At 42.3% G+C, this 21,319-nt stretch overlaps 1 protein-coding gene across 1 annotated transcript; it reads right to left on the minus strand.

Annotated features, from left to right (window-relative positions):
* Positions 1-1,363: 1,363 nt before the first annotated feature.
* On the minus strand, positions 1,364-21,113 carry sdr42e2 (short chain dehydrogenase/reductase family 42E, member 2). The gene is made up of 11 exons (XM_080775773.1): positions 20,638-21,113; positions 19,936-20,031; positions 18,982-19,039; positions 17,295-17,413; positions 16,513-16,588; positions 14,593-14,675; positions 12,575-12,712; positions 11,970-12,035; positions 11,812-11,875; positions 11,052-11,125; positions 1,364-2,630 (listed from the first exon to the last, which is right to left on the minus strand). The coding sequence occupies exons 1-11, from the start codon at positions 21,103-21,105 to the stop codon at positions 2,385-2,387; spliced, it is 1,488 nt and encodes a 495-aa protein (XP_080631899.1). The 5' UTR covers positions 21,106-21,113; the 3' UTR covers positions 1,364-2,384.
* Between the last annotated feature and the right edge of the window lie 206 nt (positions 21,114-21,319).

Raw genomic sequence — 21,319 nt, forward strand, 5'->3', positions numbered from 1 at the left:
CTGGAACGCCGAGGAGAGCTGTGCTCGGAGACGATTTGCGGGACGTTTCCTCGCACTAAAATTAATTGCCCTTGTCGCGGGACCTCGCCCTGAGCACAGGGCGTTGACCACTGGTGTACGCTCCTCGACACCCAGTCTCAACTTAGGGGGTCCTCCGCGGGCCGGGCCACAGGGTCCAGAAGTCGGTCCACTTTCGTGTGTGTGTGTGTGTGTCGCTGCATTGTATGTTGATTGTTGAAACGTGGGCACCGTGAATCATACCTTAAAAAAATAATTAATAGCCTTTATATCAGTTGTATGTACCCCCTCTATTTATGCAATATGTTGCCCATGTTTTGTGATTGGTTTGCTGCGTTCTGAATCGATAAACCAATCGCATATATTTATTTGAGGGAATCATTTCAGACAGCGCCGAGATAGGAGCTCCCTTCCACGGGAGACTTGGGACTGAATGTCCGGAAATCGCACGTAAACATAAGCTGTTTTAATTGCTTTTACGACGTGCTGGATACATACAATTGTATTTCTACGGTATGCTCTTTCTAAATCAACATTACATACAGAGCCGCCATTTAAAACAATGCCCGGAGTGTTTCGCTCGTGGCCTAGGGGGGAGAGGAGAGCGGAGTGTGGGGGGGAGACATGAACACTGAAGACGGGGAGGATTGAGATCCGGTCCGTTCGGTTATTTACAAACAAGTTTACCAAGATTATATTATTTATTCATCCATACATAGGTTATGATGTAACTAAATATATCATTATTTCTCCTCTACAGTCGCTATTTTACATTTTAGACTTTCAAATGCGCATCTGCTCAAACTGCCCGTCTCTCGTCTCAAAGCCAGACAGCCAGTCCAGGCAGCTTGAGTGACAGGTACCTTGTACACGCCCACTTTCTAAAAAAAAAGCTGCGTCTTTCTGAGTTCTGCTTCTGCTTTTTAAAGCAGCTTCTTCAATGTGAACGGAGCTTTAAGGCGCTGGATTTAGGCTCCAGTCATTTCGATGGCGTGGGTTCGAATCCCACCACTGCCAGAATCTTTTTAAGAAACGGGTTCCATTTCAGTATATGGTCCAAGTTCCAACTATCTACTCAAATATTTCAATTAATGAACTATGGTGATGATAATCTCATATGACCAATGGGACAAACAATGGCATCGACCACAACGCCAAACATTCATTGTTTATGTTTACCGTAATCGTGTAGTAGGCTGCCAGTAACTGTGCAAGAGCTCCCTCTGGTGATCAAATTGTAGGCGCACAAGATCACTGCACTGCTCTTTACCATGACAAAGATGACACAATTGGAATGACACAATTGGAATGACACAATTGGAGGCTATAATTTTACTTTTATTTCATAGATGTAGATTTAAATACATATTAATTATTTTATAAATGATTAATAGATTATATTATTACATCAATGTAATTAAAACACGGAGCATACAAATGAGGCTTAATTATAAAATAATAGCCTAGTCAATGGCATTCAAAATTATCTTTTAGTTGTAAAAGCTTACAAAATGACTAGCACTATTAAACAGTCCCCTTCATGGAAACTAGAATGGAAGCATGTCAATTACATTCAAAAGGAATTGTAAATATACATTTTACAATATCAATAAATGAACATAAACTATTTCTCTCCAGTCTCATGAAATCAAATCAACTTAAAGCTGTATAGAAATCCAGTAGAGTAAATTAACTGGATATTTTAATAATACTTTTAAAGAGCCAGGTACTTCTCACAGATGAAGAGTCTCTCGCACGCACACCCCTACAGAATGCACCAAAAATAGACTAAGTTACATGGATGTGAACATTTAGATACTCTATTGCTTTGAGTCAGAGAAACGCTCTTTTCAGGTAATTGCCATTGGCATCCCAGTAAGATTAGCTGATTATGGACCAGTCCAGGATCATCTATATCTTTGAATGAACAAAAATTGCAATGACAACATGTTCTGGCATACAGTACAGCTGATCTGCAAAATCTTGAGAGTTCATTTAACTCTGAGTATAGGAAAAATGAAATCTGCACACCAAAAATAACGGGTGCAAAAGGAGATTTAAAAAATACAAATGTATAAAAATAGAGACTCCATATAACGCCGTAGCACAAACACCAACACCAAACACGTTTGGTGTTTGCAGTATGGTGTTGTATAGAGTTTCTCTTTTGATAAACTGTCTCTGACTATGTAAAAATAATAATAATAATAATTATATATATATATATTTATTTTTACACACTCAGAGTTAAATTAACACTTTGTTGGCGTTTGTTGTGTATTCTATGAAACTTTATACATGTGGGATATTGTATGCAATCATTCATTCAAATCAGGCAGAGTTACGTGGATGTAGCACTAGTACTACTACTGCCAGAGACGGGAGCACAGCAGTAACAGCAGCAGGCAGAGTCCCAGCACCACAAGCATCAGGAGAGGCTGGTTCCAGGAAGTGTACCGGGACCGGCCCAGGGGAGCTGACCCCGAGTGTGGTAGTCCAGACTTCAGGTACTGTTCCACAGAGTCTGCCAGGGTGTAGCGCTGAGGACAGAAGCCCAACTCTCGACGTGCCTTGTCAATCTTGAAGGTGTGGCTCACCGCTATGTTCCTCACCTAGAATTTTAGAGAAGATACTTGAGATGAGATGAGATATACTTTACTTCGATTACACGCGGCCTGTCATCTCCAGGGGTTCCTTGTAGCGATCACCTATACACCCACAGTTAGACAAAGGCACTGTTTAAAGGTGTTGAGTCTTATCAGGAGGCTGGAAGAAGCTAAAGGTGAGAGTGTGAGGTTAATGTTTTAGATTAACCTCAGTTGGGGAAACTTCGTTTAACACCGTGCCAACCGAGGCCTGATACTGATGCTTCTCTTGCCTCTGTATCTTCTTACTGCCTGCCTGGGGATAAGGTGTCTGCATGGAAAGTATCCATTCCATAGTGATGGATGGAGACAACACTCATAACATAATCACATATCAATCACATAATCCAAGACATACGCACGCACACAGGAATCTCTGTCTCAAAGAACATAACTTCAGTGCTGCCTTTGAATGTATATTTGTAAGAGCCACTTTATGAGGTCATGTCATGATGACCTTAATTGCTTTGATGTTGATTGCCTATTCTATGCAACAGTGTGATCACTTAATTAGTGCAGCAGAGAACTCTTTTTACTGCCTTGCTTAGATTGGTCAGTCTTGATTGAATGCTTGTGATTGGTGCTCCTTTTCTTTGATGTCTAAGTTACCCTCCTGTCCTCCTGTTTGAGCTTGTCAGAAGCTGTGAAGTTGCAGTAGAGAGAGCACATATTATTTCTACCACAGTAACCACTCTCATGTTATCTCACCATGTAACTTTATTGAGACATTTTGTACCACTTGTATTTTTTGCCTTTACTTCACTAAAGTGTTACAACGGATACCACGTGCGTCAGAATATTTGTGCTCACAGCTTTTGAAGGGAATATATTTTGAAAACTGAACAGAAAATATACGCCTCTATATTTAGTAGAAATAATCGCTCTTTGGATCGCCTGAAGATTTAAGGACATTATGGACATTGTTGGATTCCAGGATAATTACCAGCCAATTTTTGGATATCGTTGGGAGGAATTCTTCAACACAACTCAGTGGAACAATGACACTCATTTGGATGGAAAACAACTTCAAAGGTAAAGAAGAAAAGAACAGATTCTCAGCTGTTAAATCCTACAGCCTCTGAGGTTAATTGACCCAAGCTACCCAGTGACTTTATTCATTTCTCTGTGTAAAACAAGTGGCTATTGAAGACTCTGCGTGTTCAGAAATTGTTATGCATGTTGTCTGAAGAGAAGAAGTAAATACTTTTTATTCTTTTGCATACAATTTACGCACTGTTCTTCTGACAAGATGGCTGAAGACAAAGAGAAATATGACATGGAAATGGAATCTAAAAGAATGAGTAAACCAACTGAGAAAGCTTTGGAGGATAAACTGCATAGGCTTATTGGAGCTAGAAGAGGAAAATTAGCCCAAATAACCACTAAAACGAAGGAAGTTGAAAGTCTGATGAGTGATACGGCCAATCTGCACACAGTGCAAAGCATTGTGAACTTTGATGTCAATACTCTTGTTGCTGAGTTTGAAGAGCTCACTAGGCAGATAGGAGATATTCTGCCTGAGGAAGAAAAAGATGCTGATATAAGAAACTGGTTTGAACCTAAGATGCTGAATATAACTCAGTTTAAAGACACAGCTAGGCAATGGATGGATGCTTTGCATGTAAGCGAGTCAGATCAGGAGCATCCAGCACTTGATGAGGAAGTGGAGGATGATATAAGACCTGATGATAGTGCATCGCAAGTTTATTCAAAGGTTTCAGTTGCTGAACGGAGTGAACGCACATCTGTCATATCCACTCGGTCATCAGTTCGAGCTGCTAAAGAAGCAAAGCTAGCTGCATTGGTTGAACGTGCCTCAGCTTTAGAGGAGAAACAGAAGCTGGAATTGGACGTAGCACTTCTGAAAGCCCAGCTAGACAAGCTGAACTTGTATACAGAGATCGCTGAACAAAGAGCTGAAGTGAGAGTACTGAGTCAGTATGAAGAAAGGGATGGCATGAACAGTTATGTCCACTCACATGTGGCAGGAAGAGCCCAAGCAAAGGAAGAAAATAAAATGTATGATCGCTCACATGTGTCAAGCAAAGCTCGAATAAAAAAAGAGACAATAAGCCATCCAATCACTAACACAGCTGTAGCTAGAAGCAAGGTCACAACCAAGTTACCACAAGTTACAGAGACACAACATGTGAGGCCAAGGCACACAGACATCAATGACAGGCAACAGCTTGATAGAAGAAATGATGGCATTCTTCATGTAATGGAGAAGCAGAATGCAATCACTGAACTGCTAGTTAAGCAGCAGTCCATGGCCCAGCTTCCAGTTAAAGAGATTGCAGTGTTTAAAGGTAATCCACTTACATATAGATCGTTTATCAGAGCTTTCAAACAAGCAATTGAACAGAGAACTGATGATGACCAGGACAAGTTATATTACTTGCAACAGTACACTGCAGGAGAACCACAAGACCTTGTGCGTAGTTGCGAACACATGCCACCGCACAGAGGATTCAAGGAAGCAAAACGACTGCTTGAGAGACATTACGGAGATGAGTTGATGATTGCTAGTGCTTACATTGACAAAGCTCTGAATTGGCCACAAATAAAATCCGAAGATGGAAAAGCACTGAACACGTATGCTATATTCCTGACTGGCTGTCGTAACACAATGGAAGATGTGGCATTTATGGAGGAAATGGATAATCCCACAAATATGAGGATGTTGGTATCCAAATTGCCATACAAAATGAGGGAAAGATGGCGTGACACAGCATTCCAAGTCATGGAAAGAAGAGGACACAGAGCAAAATTTGCTGATCTTGTAAACTACATTGAGCGTCAAGCTAAAGTAGCAATGGATCCACTCTTTGGAGACCTCCAAGACAGTCGCACATCTACAGCAGCGAAAAGCCAGGAAAGGGGAAAACCTGACAATAGTGGAGCAAATAGAAGCAGCTTTGCTACCAATGTGTCTGTAGAACAGAAAAAGCCAGATGCAACAGTTAAGCATGCTAATCCAACTAACGCCTTCGAGACCCCATGTATTTTCTGTCAGGAGAATCACACATTGGAATCATGCAGACAAATTAAAGGGCTAGCACACGAAGATCGTGTTGAATTCGTAAAGACAAGAGGCCTTTGTTTTGGATGTTTAACGCAAGGGCACCTCAGTAAAACTTGCATGAAGAGGATGGAATGCAAACAGTGCTCAGGTAGACACCCAGACATTCTTCATCAAGAGAAGGAAGCCATTAAAACAAATGTGTCAACAAGTAATGACAGCACTTTGAGCGAAGACATCACAGGCACTCAAAGATCTGTTCCACAAGAAATAGTTGGCTACACCGGGGGCGGAGAGACCAATTGTATGCTATCAATTGTGCCAGTGAAAGTCAAGTCCCGTAGCAGTGGAAGGTCTGTAAACACATACGCTTTTATGGACCCTGGCAGTACAGCGACGTTCTGCACAGAGGAGCTCAGAAAGAAGCTGGACTTAAAAGGAAATCTGACTCAGATCCTATTGAGCACAATGGGCCAAGATAAACCAGATGGACCGAAGCTGGTTAACAGTTACAAGATTTCTGACCTGGAGGTGTGTGGTTTGGAGGAGAGTACGTTTCTTCAGTTACCTAAAGTCTACACACACGATAGCATCCCGGTTCAGAAAGAGAACATACCCAGTCAACATCACCTGCGAAAATGGCCTTACCTGAATGAAGTATGCCTACCACACATTGACGCAGATGTGGGCCTTCTCATAGGAGCCGACAATTCAAAGGCAATGGAGCCGTGGCACATAATTAATAGTCGAGAAGAAGGACCCTATGCTGTTAAGACTGTACTTGGCTGGATGGTGTGTGGACCTGCAAAGAACAAAAACGAACATTCCAAAAATACGACAGATCACTACAACATCAACCGTATCTCAGTGTTGGAAGTAGAACAGTTATTGGTGCAGCAGTATTACAAAGACTTTCCAGAACGTCATTATGATGACAAGGAAGAGATGTCTCAGGAAGACAAAAAGTTTATGCTGTCAGTGCAAGAGACCACAGAATGTGTGGATGGACATTACTGTGTTGGACTTCCGCTGAGGAACAAAGAAGCTAAAATGCCAAACAACCACTGTGTGGCAGAACAGCGAGCTACTAGCTTGAAGAACAAACTGAGAAGGAATGCAGTGTTTCCTGATGACTACAAAGGCTTAGGAATGAACGCCAAGAGCTTGATGGAAAGTGAAACATGGTTGAACGGGCCACAGTTTCTGTTGCAGCCAGAAAGTGAATGGCCACAGAGACCAGACAACGTGACTCAAAACCTGCAAAACGACCCAGAGGTCAAGAACGTCACAGTGAATACTATCACAGCTGAAGAAAAGCCTGACTCTGAAAGAAAAGAGTTACAAAGCTCAATACTTCAGTTGGAAAAGGATCCAGAGAAACAGAAGGTGCTTATCGAACAGCACATGGAAAAGTACAAATCTACTTTGGAAAAGAGAACACTTACCTTGGAACAGTTGATAGATGCAGAAGCAGAAATCATCCGATACAGTCAAGGTCAAAGCTTTCCTGAAGAGCTGAAGGCTCTCTGCAGTAATCTGTCAATCAAAGGAAACAGTCCGTTGTACAAGCTGGACCCCACTTTACAAGATGGCATGTTGAGAGTTGGAGGACGGCTGAACAGATCCGCTCTGCCAGAGGAGGCAAAGCATCCAGCGATCATCTCAAAGCACTCCAGAGTTGCCACTCTCATCTTGCAAGATGTTCACGAAAGAATTGGACATTGCGGACGCAACTACATGTTGTCGCCGCTGAGACAAAGACTTTGGATCCCTCAGAAGTGGACAAAGCTGAAAAGAAACTTCATGACTGGAGATGTAGTGCTCGTGGTTGACAATTCAGCCCCACGAAACACCTGGACAATGGGAAGAATTATCCAAACCATACCTGACTCCAGCGGAACGGTGCGCAAAGTGAAGCTGCAAACGAAAACCAGCACGCTGGAGAGGCCGATACAGAAGCTGTGCTTGCTGCAAGAAGCAGTGTGAAGACGAAGACAAATGAGTATTAGAATAGAATTGTTATTGCATGCTTATTAGATTTATGTTACCTGGCTCTTAGTATTTTTTGTGAATTTGATAATTGCTTAAGTATTGCGTAACCAATTAGGGGCGGATAATGTAAGAGCCACTTTATGAGGTCATGTCATGATGACCTTAATTGCTTTGATGTTGATTGCCTATTCTATGCAACAGTGTGATCACTTAATTAGTGCAGCAGAGAACTCTTTTTACTGCCTTGCTTAGATTGGTCAGTCTTGATTGAATGCTTGTGATTGGTGCTCCTTTTCTTTGATGTCTAAGTTACCCTCCTGTCCTCCTGTTTGAGCTTGTCAGAAGCTGTGAAGTTGCAGTAGAGAGAGCACATATTATTTCTACCACAGTAACCACTCTCATGTTATCTCACCATGTAACTTTATTGAGACATTTTGTACCACTTGTATTTTTTGCCTTTACTTCACTAAAGTGTTACAACGGATACCACGTGCGTCAGAATATTTGTGCTCACAGCTTTTGAAGGGAATATATTTTGAAAACTGAACAGAAAATATACGCCTCTATAATATTCTTTTACTTATTTTCCGTTTAAAGTTTCCAATCCATGCTTATAGATATCAGTAGAGCCTCTTGAGGGTCTACTGTATGTTCTGTATCATTTTCTCATCAGTTTTCAACACAAGACACAGCACAGTTTTTTGAGGAGGAATCTATTGTCTTTTCAAATTAGTCGACTGGATATTCGTAATCTGTGTTATGTTATACTTTTTGGAAAATGTGTGCCCTGCATTTGTCATAAAACGGACCAGTGCCTAGGGACCAGAAGAGCATGTCTTTAACATGGGATGATGTGAGGTAACCTACATTAACGAGAACATGCAAACTCCACACATAAAGAGCCCAGTAGAGTTCAAAGCCAGTATCTTTTTACTGTGAGGAAACAGTGCTAAGTAACCACTGATTCACAGTGCCACCACACTCAGTGCCACCCATCAGTACCTAGATGGCCAGTTGCCATCTACCTACTTACACCTGCCACTGTGGTGAAATATTATGTATGCGGGTATGCGGGACCCTTCTTTGTTTTTCAAAGATAACCTTTTGAAATAGGTACTGTGAAATCTAACCATTATTCCAGACTTCACCCATGAGTTTTGATTCAAACAATATGTAATTGCAACAATAATAATTATAATATGTCATAAGCCATTTATTCCCACAGCTATTTACCCACCTAGATTTGGAAAATAAAAAGGGCCTAGTCTACTCTAAAGTCACTGATACAATTATTACGTGTTATTGGTGCTAACATGCTTGGATTGTTTAGGTGCAATTGTCCTAACCAACTTTGTTATTCTAAAACAGTTTCAAAGCCTGTCGCTTATTTTGGAACACCAGGTAGCCCTTTGAACTTTGCTGTTGTATCAGAGCTCAACAGTGATGGCTCCACCTCACAGTCTGAACCCTTTAGAGACGGGATCATCATCACAGTGGCTGTGAGGTAACTTCCTGAAACCTTCATTTTGAACTTCCTGTCCTGAGGCACGCACGCTAGTTTATGTTTTATTCACAGGGCAATCATCAATCCCCGGGCTAGCCAGCAGTCATCTGACTGAATGAGCTCTGAGTTCAGGCATGTGCCAAAGATTTGGTTTCTTTGACTCATCACACATTCATGAAGACAACATTACTCATCATTGTTGTGCCAGCTCTTGGCTGTTAAAGCCACTCCAGTATTATGAATGACTGTAACCTTCCCTCCATCTCTTGAATGAACCTGGACCGTCACATCCCACTGACCTACTGTCCACCAGACACAGCAGGCCGAATTTGAGATATCAGACAAAGGAATTGGCAAGTGTTGATTTGCCATAATTTGTGAAACCATTAAAGCTAATTTTGATTAGGACTTATCCATAATTAATTCATGCACAAACAGATCGTATCCGATGGAGCGAGCAGGGGTTGGGGTAGGAAAATATTCGCTCTAATGAAGTCTGTCTTCACTGTTGTGGGTGAGAGGGCCCCCGTGAGACTTAAACAAGACTCTAATCATCTGGTAGCAGGTAACCCAAGACCCCCCATCCCCATCCAAATCCCATCACACATACACGCTGCAAACACACACTGGAACCATAACAATACCCTATCTACTGTACACAACCCCAAGCACAGTACCATACACATACAGTAATTGTACTTATAGGTAGGCAGCAGGTGGCCAGAACACACTTGTCAGCAATAATGTCTGGCCCAGCAAATGTTTTTGTTAATAATTTACAATATCTGACTGACAGTCCCACATAGGATGGATATGGACAATGGCTTTGCATTGATCAAACCAGGTAGGATGAACACATTCTTTTAATGTTTTCACTGTAAACCTTCCTCTTTAGACTTGTTTTGATGAAACCAAAACTGTTTCACATGCCTTAAACAATACATTGTATCTCTCTGAGACCTTCAGACATGAAAAAGGAATATGACTGTCTCCAGTTAAAATGTTCATTTTAAAACTTTTGAAGAACAAAATGACTACATTGCATACATTTCTGTATGCACCTGTAACATTTGATACCACAATCCACACACATTTCTATTCATTATTTCTATCACACATCTTTATTTATTAACTTTTATAGCAATATAGTGACTAATGTACCGTATGTAAGGTGTTTTGTTGCATTTTCAAGGTCCTAAATTAGCCATTGATTGTGTTGTGCCCCACTATCTAACAGCTTATAAAGATAATTGGCTAAAGGCTAAACTTACTTGCAGAACCCTGCCCCTCTACAGTATATTTGTCTAATGATGCCACCATGTTCTGTAATGTTCCCCTTTTGCATTTGGATATGGACTACTAGGATATACACAGTGATTCTCAACCTTTTTTTATTTCAAGTACCGGTACTCAAATCAAAGAATAAATAAACACCCACACACTGTCTTCCAGTTCATTGGTGATAGATGTACAGTATATCATTCATATTGTCGATATACTGTACTTTTATACTTATGTGTCAGAATCAATCTATTTTTGTATATTTTATTTTCTCTTCATGAATTTTAAAACATGCCAAGCATGTTTTAAAATGACAGAGAGACAGAGAAAGAAAGACTCTTTCTATGGCAAATAAATTATTCTGAACCGTTTCTCCAACATTATGGGTTTGATAGCAGGACTGGTTGACATTATGTGAAGCTACAGCTACTGTTCTTTTACACTTTATTTTTATTTTTTATTGATGCAGCAATGAATAAACATATGTGTACATTTTGTTGTATCCGACATGTACAGCTACTGTTCTAATGCTCCGGAATGTGTGGAAGTGCATGTTTTAAGAGAGATGGACAAGGTGCAGTGTGTTTACCTCGTTTCTGGTGAAGAGGATAGGGAGTTCTACGATGGGTCTCAAGACAATGTGCAAATATTCAATGAGGATCGCTGTAAATAAGAGAGAAAAACAACATATTGGCCAACTTTCAAACTTATTCCATGTATTAGTCATAGCGGGGGTGGTATGTCTTATAATGTCTATAACCTCCACAATAGTTTTAGTCAATGTTTTCTGTATTGCTACAGAGAGCTCAAATTCCCAGTGCCATAACAAAAACATAGTTTCAACTGCAGCAAGTCGCTGCTGAGTGCAGACCATAGAATGAACATGAAGTATGTAATCTAACTAACCATATTTGGATGTTCAACTTCCTTCTAGTTCATTCTGTGGTCTGAAACAATATCATTAATATTTAATTTAATTAAGTACAATGTACTGGCACGTGTACTGTAGGTAATACTGTATGGACTTAATATCCCAAATATGAAACAACTATGTAGCTCATCCCAAACCTCAAGTCAATACATGAAAAAATACTGACACGGCGCACACACTCACACACGCATGCACGCACACACACAGTCAGAAAGGCTCTGAGCAGGAGATTTACGACATTTCATTCAATATAGCACACAGTGACGATTGTATTGCTTGACTACACTGGCTATCAATAAAAAGTGGGGAAGTTCTACTTTAACATAAACAACACAGAAGTCATATATAGGTCATAAACTGAGTATAGTCACAATTTTAAAACAAGTGACTCTAGTGATAGTATGAGAGTCTACAGTACCTGCTAAGTAGACCAATGACACAGGCAGGCGTATCAAGGGTCTCCTGTGACCCAGCTTTTCAAACTAAAATGAGAAAATATGATTGAGTGAGGTATGAGGTAAATGCATTGTAATCAGTGAATATCTTGTTGCTGTGACATTTGAAAGGCTAACTCACCAGTGGTGTCAACCACTCAAACAGGTTCACTGATTCTCCATCATTAATGAAATAGGCCTGCCCACTCTGTAAGAGAAACATTGACACCAAACATTAGCATTAAGACAGTATACGGCACGCACACACACACACACACACACACACACACACACACACACACACACACACACACACACACACACACAGAGAGAGAGAGTAGGCTACTCTATCTCTCTCTTCCTAGGTAGAAGTAGTCCAGATTGCTTTGATTACCACCTGCCTGACTGTGGCCCCATAGTGAGGGCAGGCCTTCTAACAATGTTTCAACCACTTACCATGTTTTATACTTTGGGTATTCAAAAACTAAAAACACTATTATGAGCTTGTAGATCTGCTATTTGTTTTTAACCATGAAACTTTGTGCAAATCTTTGAATTTATATATCTGTAAGCGAACATTTTTAACTCAAATCTTTGCTTCTGGAGGAGTGGAGGTCCCTGGTATGACACCAGGGATCAGCTCGGTGTCCGCAGCCATATACATCTACGTAAATGTGGGGGTCTGACATGAAATAGTTTGAGAAGCACATGGTTGATGTTGTGTTTGGCGTGCAGCGGGCCACTCACAGAGACGCAGCTCTTCATGGGTGTGAGAGCCTCGGCAGCCAGTAGGTGAGCCAGCACTAGGTTGTCTACATGAACCCAGTTCATCCGGGCCTGTGGGTCACCGAAGCGGAAGCTGAACAGCCGCCGCCTCACGTTCACCTGCCGAGAGAAGAACTGAGTCAGTCCAGTGTGTGTGTGTGTGTGTGTGTGTGTGTGTGTGTGTGTGTGTGTGTGTGTGTGTGTGTGTGTGTGTGTGCGTACGTGTGTGCATATGTGCGTGCGTGCACGTGTGCATATGTGCGTGGCGTGTGCGTATGTGCATGTGTGCTTGCATGTGTGAGAAAGAGAGGGGGGAAGGAGTGTTTGTGGAAGTGTGTTAGGGAGCTAAACAATTAATGAAAAATGATTTAAAATCGTGATTGTATGCTTCATAATTACTTATGTAAATGTGACTTATGTAAAACATGTATTGAAACACCTTATTTGGTCAGCTGTTGTACCTTTCCCTTGTCGCCGCCCTATTACACTAGGGCCATAACACACCATAACACTGTGTATGCCATCTTCACATCCACAGCGGCAAATTATATATATATATTGTGGCGTCTCGATGGCAGAACACCGCCCAACAGCAGGTAAGCACACCCCTGGAGGCCAGCAGAGAGAGAGAAGAGGAGCGCACCAACCTCTAGGGCGGGTACTAGAGGGGACGTACGTCCCACGTCACCTACTGGATCAGCTGGAATGCGCGTCACCTGCTTTCTGTCAGACGCGCTAGGATTCAAAAGGCAGCTCTCTCTGCCCGCCTGCCTCAGTAGAGATCCAGGCTCCAGGGGTGAAGCTATACGCTGACGAGCCAGTTGGGCGGTGAGTCGAGAACCACGGTTCATGATCCCATTCTATGTGACTAATAACATGAACAGCAATATATTTATGGTGTCTTATCCTCTGTCCTACCAGGCTTCTACGGCGCTCGCGCTAAGCGCGAGCTTGACAGACTGTCACCTGACAGATTGGTGAAGAGGAGGAAGAGGAGAATAACCAATATAAATAACATACGTGGGATGGAACAGGAGTAACCCGGTTACGACCCCAGTACACAGAGGAGGAACCAGAGTGAGAGCACTCGTCCCCAGCTGAGTAGCGATACTACCCATGTTTATCGAGTGCCGCAGGGCTGAAGACAAACGGTGTTTAAATCACGCTCTCAGGCGCCGTTGATGTCCAGAGACGGCCCAGAGACAACGGCAGTCTAGCACCACCGTGCGGAGAGAGAGAGGAACTGACAATACCTGTATATGACCTGTTCTGCACTAACAGTACTTGAAGGTGATTGATAACACCCTGTTTGTCAACCTGACTTGTGTGATTATTAAACGCCTTGGAATAGGCAAACGTCTTTCTGTCTCCTGGGTGTGTGTACCAGTCGCCACAATATATATACATATACACACACACACACACACACACACACACACACACACACACACACACAGTATGTATATCTTTTTACATATTTTACAAAAATCATCATCATTACCAATAGGTAATCATAATTAATATTAGAGGTTAAAATATTAAGAGGAATAATTGGGATTATAGTTGTAATCATAATTAGGCAGTCCTAGTGTGTGCGTGTGTGCGTGCTAGTAAGCAATAAGCAAGCAAGGAAGCTGAAGTAAGCAAGCATACATTAATAAGTGACTACATCCGATGAGAATCTCTGCATATGGCTCCTATATGCCAGGCCACTTTGTCCAACAGTAAACTAGTCTGAACCAACGCCAACCAAACTTCACGACCTTACACACAGTCTGGCTCGACTGCCTCAGCATTCCCAGGAGAAAAAAACAGAAGGGTCGTAATGAGACACCTCCAGAGGTCCCCATCAATAATGTACCTTCAGTCAGGCACACATGCCAACTAAGGGCACAGTAATTGGGATGACACCAATGTCTCGTGTGGAACAGATACCGTAGTAGCAAGACAAACAGTCAATGAGAGTTTGGTTTGTTTACGCTGGTGCGGCTGCCACTCACCATCACTCTGTGGAGGTGTCTCCTCTCCTCTGGGCCGTAGATTCCAGATGGGCGGAGGACGCACGTCCGCAACACACCTCCACCTTTAATTAATATGAGGAGAAAGCAGACTTTAACTTGTTGTTTTTCATTTGAATGAATAACAAACTAAAAACAAAATATTAAGGCATAGTACATGGTTCAGCAGGTTCAATAAAAAAAATCTAACATCACACTTTCAGTACCAAGTAATACAGAAATTGAATGAGCTAAAATGAATAATAAAAACAATAAGCGCGTGGTTGAGTCTGAAACCTTCTTCGCACTTATTTTTTTCATTTCATATGAAAAGATGATCGAGATATAGTGAGAATGAGATATAGTGATATAGTGAGAATGAAAATTAATAATAATATTTTTTGTGTATATGTAGCAATAGTGCTAAATTCCGTTCTACTATCTTCCAATGCCATAAGTGATATTGTTTCAAGAAAGGAGGTTTAACGTTAGTTTATCTATCGTTAAATCAACGGTGTATGTCTTCACAAAACAAGGTGAAGACATACACCTTGTTGACTACAGGTGACTACATCTCCATAAATTCAAGGCTTCATGCGGTGTGTAATTGATAGGACATACAGTAAGTCATTTTCTGAATGAACTACTCCTTTAAAATGAAATCCCTCTACCTTTGGGGCAAGGAAATGAAAGATATCACGAAAACTGCAAAAACAATTTTGTTGATTTCTTGTATTGTGGAGTTGTCTAACTTAATTATGTATGCTGGTCTGATATTAGACAAGATTCAGAATATATAATCCAACTAGCGATGCCATGAAGGATTATTCAAATACTCCATGTAGCACTTCACAATGCCAAACTTTCTATTACCACCGTTTCTAAAGCCACCCCATACATTAGACTGAACAGAGACAATAAATAAATTAAATAATACTTCCTACTGCAGCATATACCAGCTCAGTGGCCTTGTGGTTAGAGTGTCCGCCCTGAGTGGAAGGTTGGGGTTCAATCCCAGGCCGGGTCATACCAAAGATTGTAAAAATGGGACCCAATGCCTCCCTGCTTGACACTCAGCATCAAGTGTTGGATTGGGGGTAAATCCCTGCGACATACTAGCGTCATGTCCAGGGGGTGTACTTGTACATCAAGCTGCCTCACGCTACAGAAACAGGAGTCTCCTGCCCTATGGGCCTCATGGCTCGGCAAGGCTACTTACTTACTCTTACTGCAGCATATGCATTGGCCATAATGACATAGCCCATTATGCTCTGAGCTTAATTGAATATAGAAACAAGAGGCCATAGATCGTGTATATATCGGTGTATAGGGTTACACCCCGAGACGGAATGCAAAGCTTCCGCCTGCTGTTTATGCAAAGCAGTGGAATTGCCAAAGAGTGAGGTGTGAAGAATATACCCTCACACACCTTTAAGCAGCAGGCAGTTGTACTTTCTATAAGGGACTAGGAAATAGATACAGGTGTTTGTGTGTGTCTGTTTGTGAAAGACAAAGGGGGAGGGAGGAAGAGAGAGATAGAGTAGCCTACTCTCTCTCTGTGTGTGTGTGTGTGTGTGTGTGTGTGTGTGTGTGTGTGTGTGTGTGTGTGTGTGTGTGTGTGTGTGTGTGTGTGTGTGTGTGTGTGTGTGTGTGTGTTGCAGACTGCTTGAGACAACCTGGTGTCAGGTGATCACTGGACTGACTCCAGTGGTATTGTGCTGCCAGCTCTAAATTTAAACTGGTGTCAGCAGGTCTAGTTGGATTGGATTGCACATGTGCACATCTTGGTGTCTATAGCAACAATTAGCTCAGAGGGCGGCACATGTACAAGCACATGCATGCACAAACACATACAATCACATAGACGCTCGTGCACGCACGCACGCACGCACCATGACTCACCTTTGACACACCATGACTCACCTTTAAGCAAGCATCCATTCGCAGAAAGGACCAATTGGTCTGCAACGGCTTTGGTTCTGGAGTAATGGTCTATGTGCTGGAACAGACATGAACGTCATATGTTAGAGATCAATGGCTTCACTCACTCTCCCCATTCAATTTGAAGCACAGTAGTCAGGATCCTGGAATGTACGAGCAAATCAATGCTTTACAGAACAAATAAGGCAGAATCCCTAAAGCGGGGGTGCTTTTGTCGTTTGATGCTTTTGTCTGAGGCTGTAGTGTGATTACAAATAAGAAAATCACAATCGTGTGAACTTGAAGTGAGGGGCGCTCATACATCATCATACATCATATTCCGTGCTCAGCCAATCAAATTATCACAAATGTCATTTCCGGCCAATCACTTTTGGCGTCTTCACTTTTCTGGCCTCACTTTCATGTAGACAATATGTACTTTGCTCAGCCAATCAAATCATCGCTATGGGGTGATCAGCCAATCATCAGCTAATGTTTGTGTTCACACAGACCCACAAAGCTAGACATAGGAGAGCCTCAAAAATAAAAATGGAGATATGTTCCTGCCCGACAGCAACGTTATGCAGATTGCAGACATAATGCTCATCGATGTTTGCTATTGTAATTGTCCTATAGCACTAACTATTGGAATGTAGGTGTACCACAAGAGGATTGATCCATTTCATTTTACAAACAGGAGTCTTATGTTAATCACTTTAACACTGGCATCTCTTTTTTTGGGTGCATGCCGTGAACATTTTTAGGTTAAACGCCTTTATACTCACCATATCCAGAGGCACATAGGGCACAGAATCCTCATCGCCCTCCTCGATTGGCCTGCCAGCAAATACCACATTGACCGTACTGGTGTACACCAGCCTAGAGATGCCCCGCTCTTTACACACTGAAGGCAGACAATGTAAACACAACAAAATGACAAGTGGCATAAGACGTCAGGTAGAAAACTACAATCAAATTCAAACGCTGAAATAGAATGACACCTCTGTTTATCATAAGAGTGAAAATTTAATAATAAAATTAAATAAAAGTCTGTCATATAAGGACAGACCTATTTATGACAATTGTCCCCAATTGTTAATTGGGGACACAATGGAGAGACACACATATTAGGCCGCAGATCCCCATTTGAAAAGGTGTTGTGCCAGGGACCCCATAAGAGGATCGTTATTGTTATATGACTATGAGATTTAGTACAGAATTCGACAACGGTTATTCATACATTCTTGTAATTTCATAATCATAAGTAGTGAAAATAGCTGATTGTGAGCTTGTAGATCTTCTATTTTCACATTTCTCTTTTGGGTCTCGAGCTAAAAGGTTTGGGAATCAGTGCGTTAAACAATACATTGTTTCTCTATATTCTAAGGGCTCCATTTTTGTCTCATCTTTCTAAAGCCACGGATTTAGGAGTGGGGAAAGGGTGTTCCCCCACTAAAGTTGGTATTTTGGTTACCTGTCTAAATCCCTTAAACATCTCCGTTACCCGTTATATTATGCATAGGTGTGGTTTGGGCGTTTCAATAATTAAACCAAATGTAACCAACCTCCAGTCTTGGCTTTAAGAGATCCCTTTAAGAGATCCCTTAACCGTTGCCCGTTAGTGCTATATTGCTTCATAGCCGCTGCCCTGAAGTCTCTGCTGCTACCAAACTAATTTGGCACGGCTTACGGATGTTTTTAAATTCCACTATCCCAAATGTATGTGATCAAAATAGCAATTTAGGGGAAAGCGTGTCAACACGCCCATGACCACACCTCTAGGCGCAAATAGCGGTGTCGGCAAAAAATATAGCGGGTGACGTGGGACGAAAATACCATTAAGGGATAGAGAAAGCTCCTATATTCGTAATTTTCGGGCAGCGGCTGAATTGCGGGCCGCGCTGCGGGTAAAGGCTGCAACAAAATTGGAGACCTTGAAACATGAAAGAGCTCTTGTTCAAGAAGGAGTAGGACTGTTACTTTTATAGCAATATAGTTATTATTGTACCGTACCATTTTACAGTCCTAAAGTCGCTATTAATTGTGCTCTGGCCACCATCTCATGGAGTAGAAAAATAATTGTCTTATACTGTACTGTAGGTAGGGAGATAACAGTGGAGAGAATGTGGAGAGAATCTATGATCGAATAGTTCTTTTATTCTCTCATTGGGCCATTCTAGCCGGTGAAATAATCGTGAAATAAAACAGTTCCTCGTTTAGCTGATGGGCCCCTGGAACCACCTCAAGGACCCCTGGGTGCCTTCGGACCCCACTTTGAGACAAGCTGGCTATAGCTACTCGCAGAGGCTTTTACAAACCTATTGAGTGCCTAGTGGTGTTTACAAACACATTGTCACAGCACAAAATGACAAATGCCCTCCAACCATTTACAGTGTGAGAGATACCCAATGTTGACAGCATGGAATCTGTGGAATGATCATAATGTTTGTGTGTGTCACAAGGTATCTGTACCATTTATAATGTTGTTGGTCCCGCCCACGTTGACAGACTCCACCTGCTCCTTTCTTAACTTTGGAAACACAGAGAAAAACATTGCTTCTAAAATGTCAACATTTTATACCTTGCATCAGCAGGTCTATGATACATTGAATGTCCAATGTTTAATGTCACTTCAGTTTGTGATGGTGTAAGGAGGATCATATCGATATGCATCTCTCTGGAATGACAGCCTTACAGACATCCAGTACAGAACAAGAGGTTTCATGGAGAAAGAAACTTGTCTGGTGGCATTGTACAGCTGATGATGACAGATATTTGGCTGCTTCCATGCTCCACATGCACACAATAAACATTTACAATGAGATGGAATGTATAGGGTATGGAGTTCATTATGTGTTATGACACCTTGCCTAAGAAAGTCTGGAAGATGTACGTACGATGTACTGCCAATCCACAGTTTTAAAAGACAATGTTCTTTTTTCTCTCAGCACATACGGTATCTGTTTCGGTTGCTTTCCTTTGTATGCTATATAAATTAGTAAAGATCATTATCATTATACTGTTTGGCATGGTATGGTATACTTGATATAATTTGTGCGTGCGTGTGTGCGTGCGTGCGTGCATATGTGCGTGCGTGCATATGTGCGAGCGTGCATATAGTATGTGTGATTGTGCGTGCGTGCGTGTGTCCGTAAATGCATGTGAGGCGCGATAGCAGATCTCTACAATCAGCAAATCTTTGCAAATGGTTCTGAACATTTAGTTATTTTAACATACAGGGAGAATGTGCACATGCAGGACAATCATACACACATCATCATTCTCTGAACATGCTCATATCTGTCTCGAAGTTCCTCTATTCCATTATTTAACGTGCAGAACAATAAATACAGTAAATATGAACAAAATGTATAGCCTATTCTCCGAACCAGTCATACTGATTGATGGGGAGGGATGTGCACTCACCTGTTCTGGCCCAGACATGCCATAGGAAGCTGTGTGAAATATACATTCCACTCCTTCGCAAACCTTATGAAGAGAAGCATAGTCCCGGATGTCACTCTGAATGAACGAGATGGGGAGATGGGGTTACTTGGTTTGTTGGTGATTTTATTTTATACTTTCAATCTGTGCGATAAAACAGGCTGAAAGCAGCCAGGGGATAAAATGCCTCAGCTGTATTCTAAACGCAGCGACCGCAACCTTATTTAAACATTTGAATTAGCTGGTAGCTTTGACGTAGCGTAAGTGATATGTTACGTGCGTTGTGTCAGAGATTATCCCATAGAAGGGCAGCATAATTAAGGTAAGCGCACCATGAGGTCTGCAGCTGAAACCTGAATCATGAAACCTGAATCTGTCTCCATCCAGTCAACACCTGGCACTCTGGGACGGGTCACTCATCTGTGTGTTCTCCCAGCCATCCCATCACCTACATTAACCACAGGACACCTGCCTGATGGGACTACCCCACTTGGGGCTCCCAAGGCAGGCGTGTTCTATTCCCTACCCACACATATAGTATGTTAAACTGCCCCTGGTAGCCAAAGTAACTTGCACTTACAACAGAAAAAAGGTCAATGAATCCTAACAGTAGACTGTGACACACATCCACCCCTGTGCTCACACACAGTTAAGCAGCCCATCAGCAACAGCATGCCCCCTCACCTGGTGGAAGATGGCTCCATCTGGAGTATCCCAGGGTGGCTTGTGCAAGTCCATTAAGATCACTGGGATTCCCCGGCTGGCCAGCGCCCGGCCCAGTCTGGAGCCGAAGTAGCCACCTCCGCCCGTGACCAGCACCTTCCCGGGGCCCCTCCGTGGCAGAGCTGCCCCCTCTCCCCGCCTGGAGGTTGCGCATTCTTCTTGGCTACTGCTCCAGCCCCCCACTGCTCCGTTGACCTTCTGTCGGATCATGGCTGAGGTTGGAGTGGATGGCATGGTGGTGGTCGGCGGGTTGACCCAGGGCTGCTGCTGGGTGACGGTGTGGAGGTTGTTGTGGAACTGGTGTCCGTTGGCCTGCAGGCGGCACAGAGTGCCGCCGGGGTTGGATAGGGAGACACCGGGGCAGGGCAGCTGCTCCACCTGACACACAGAACCTCCAATGTCATTCATACTGGGACCACACAGCTCCATTCACTGTCTGTAACTGGAGGGAGCATGGGAAGGAGAGAGGACATAAGAGGACATGATGGGTTATGGAGTAGCAACCGTGCACAACTGCAGTCCAAAGTTAAAACAATGACTGCCAGTAAAAGGAAAAAAGCAGAGCGTATTAGTACAGTATAGCTTCTGTGGGACAATTAGGAACTGGCAACAACTGTAAAAGAATAGGAGATAAAACAAGCCA

This window comes from Protomyctophum bolini, assembly GCF_963924005.1.
Source record: "Protomyctophum bolini genome assembly, chromosome: 11".
In the NCBI taxonomy this organism is placed as follows: domain Eukaryota; kingdom Metazoa; phylum Chordata; class Actinopteri; order Myctophiformes; family Myctophidae; genus Protomyctophum; species Protomyctophum bolini.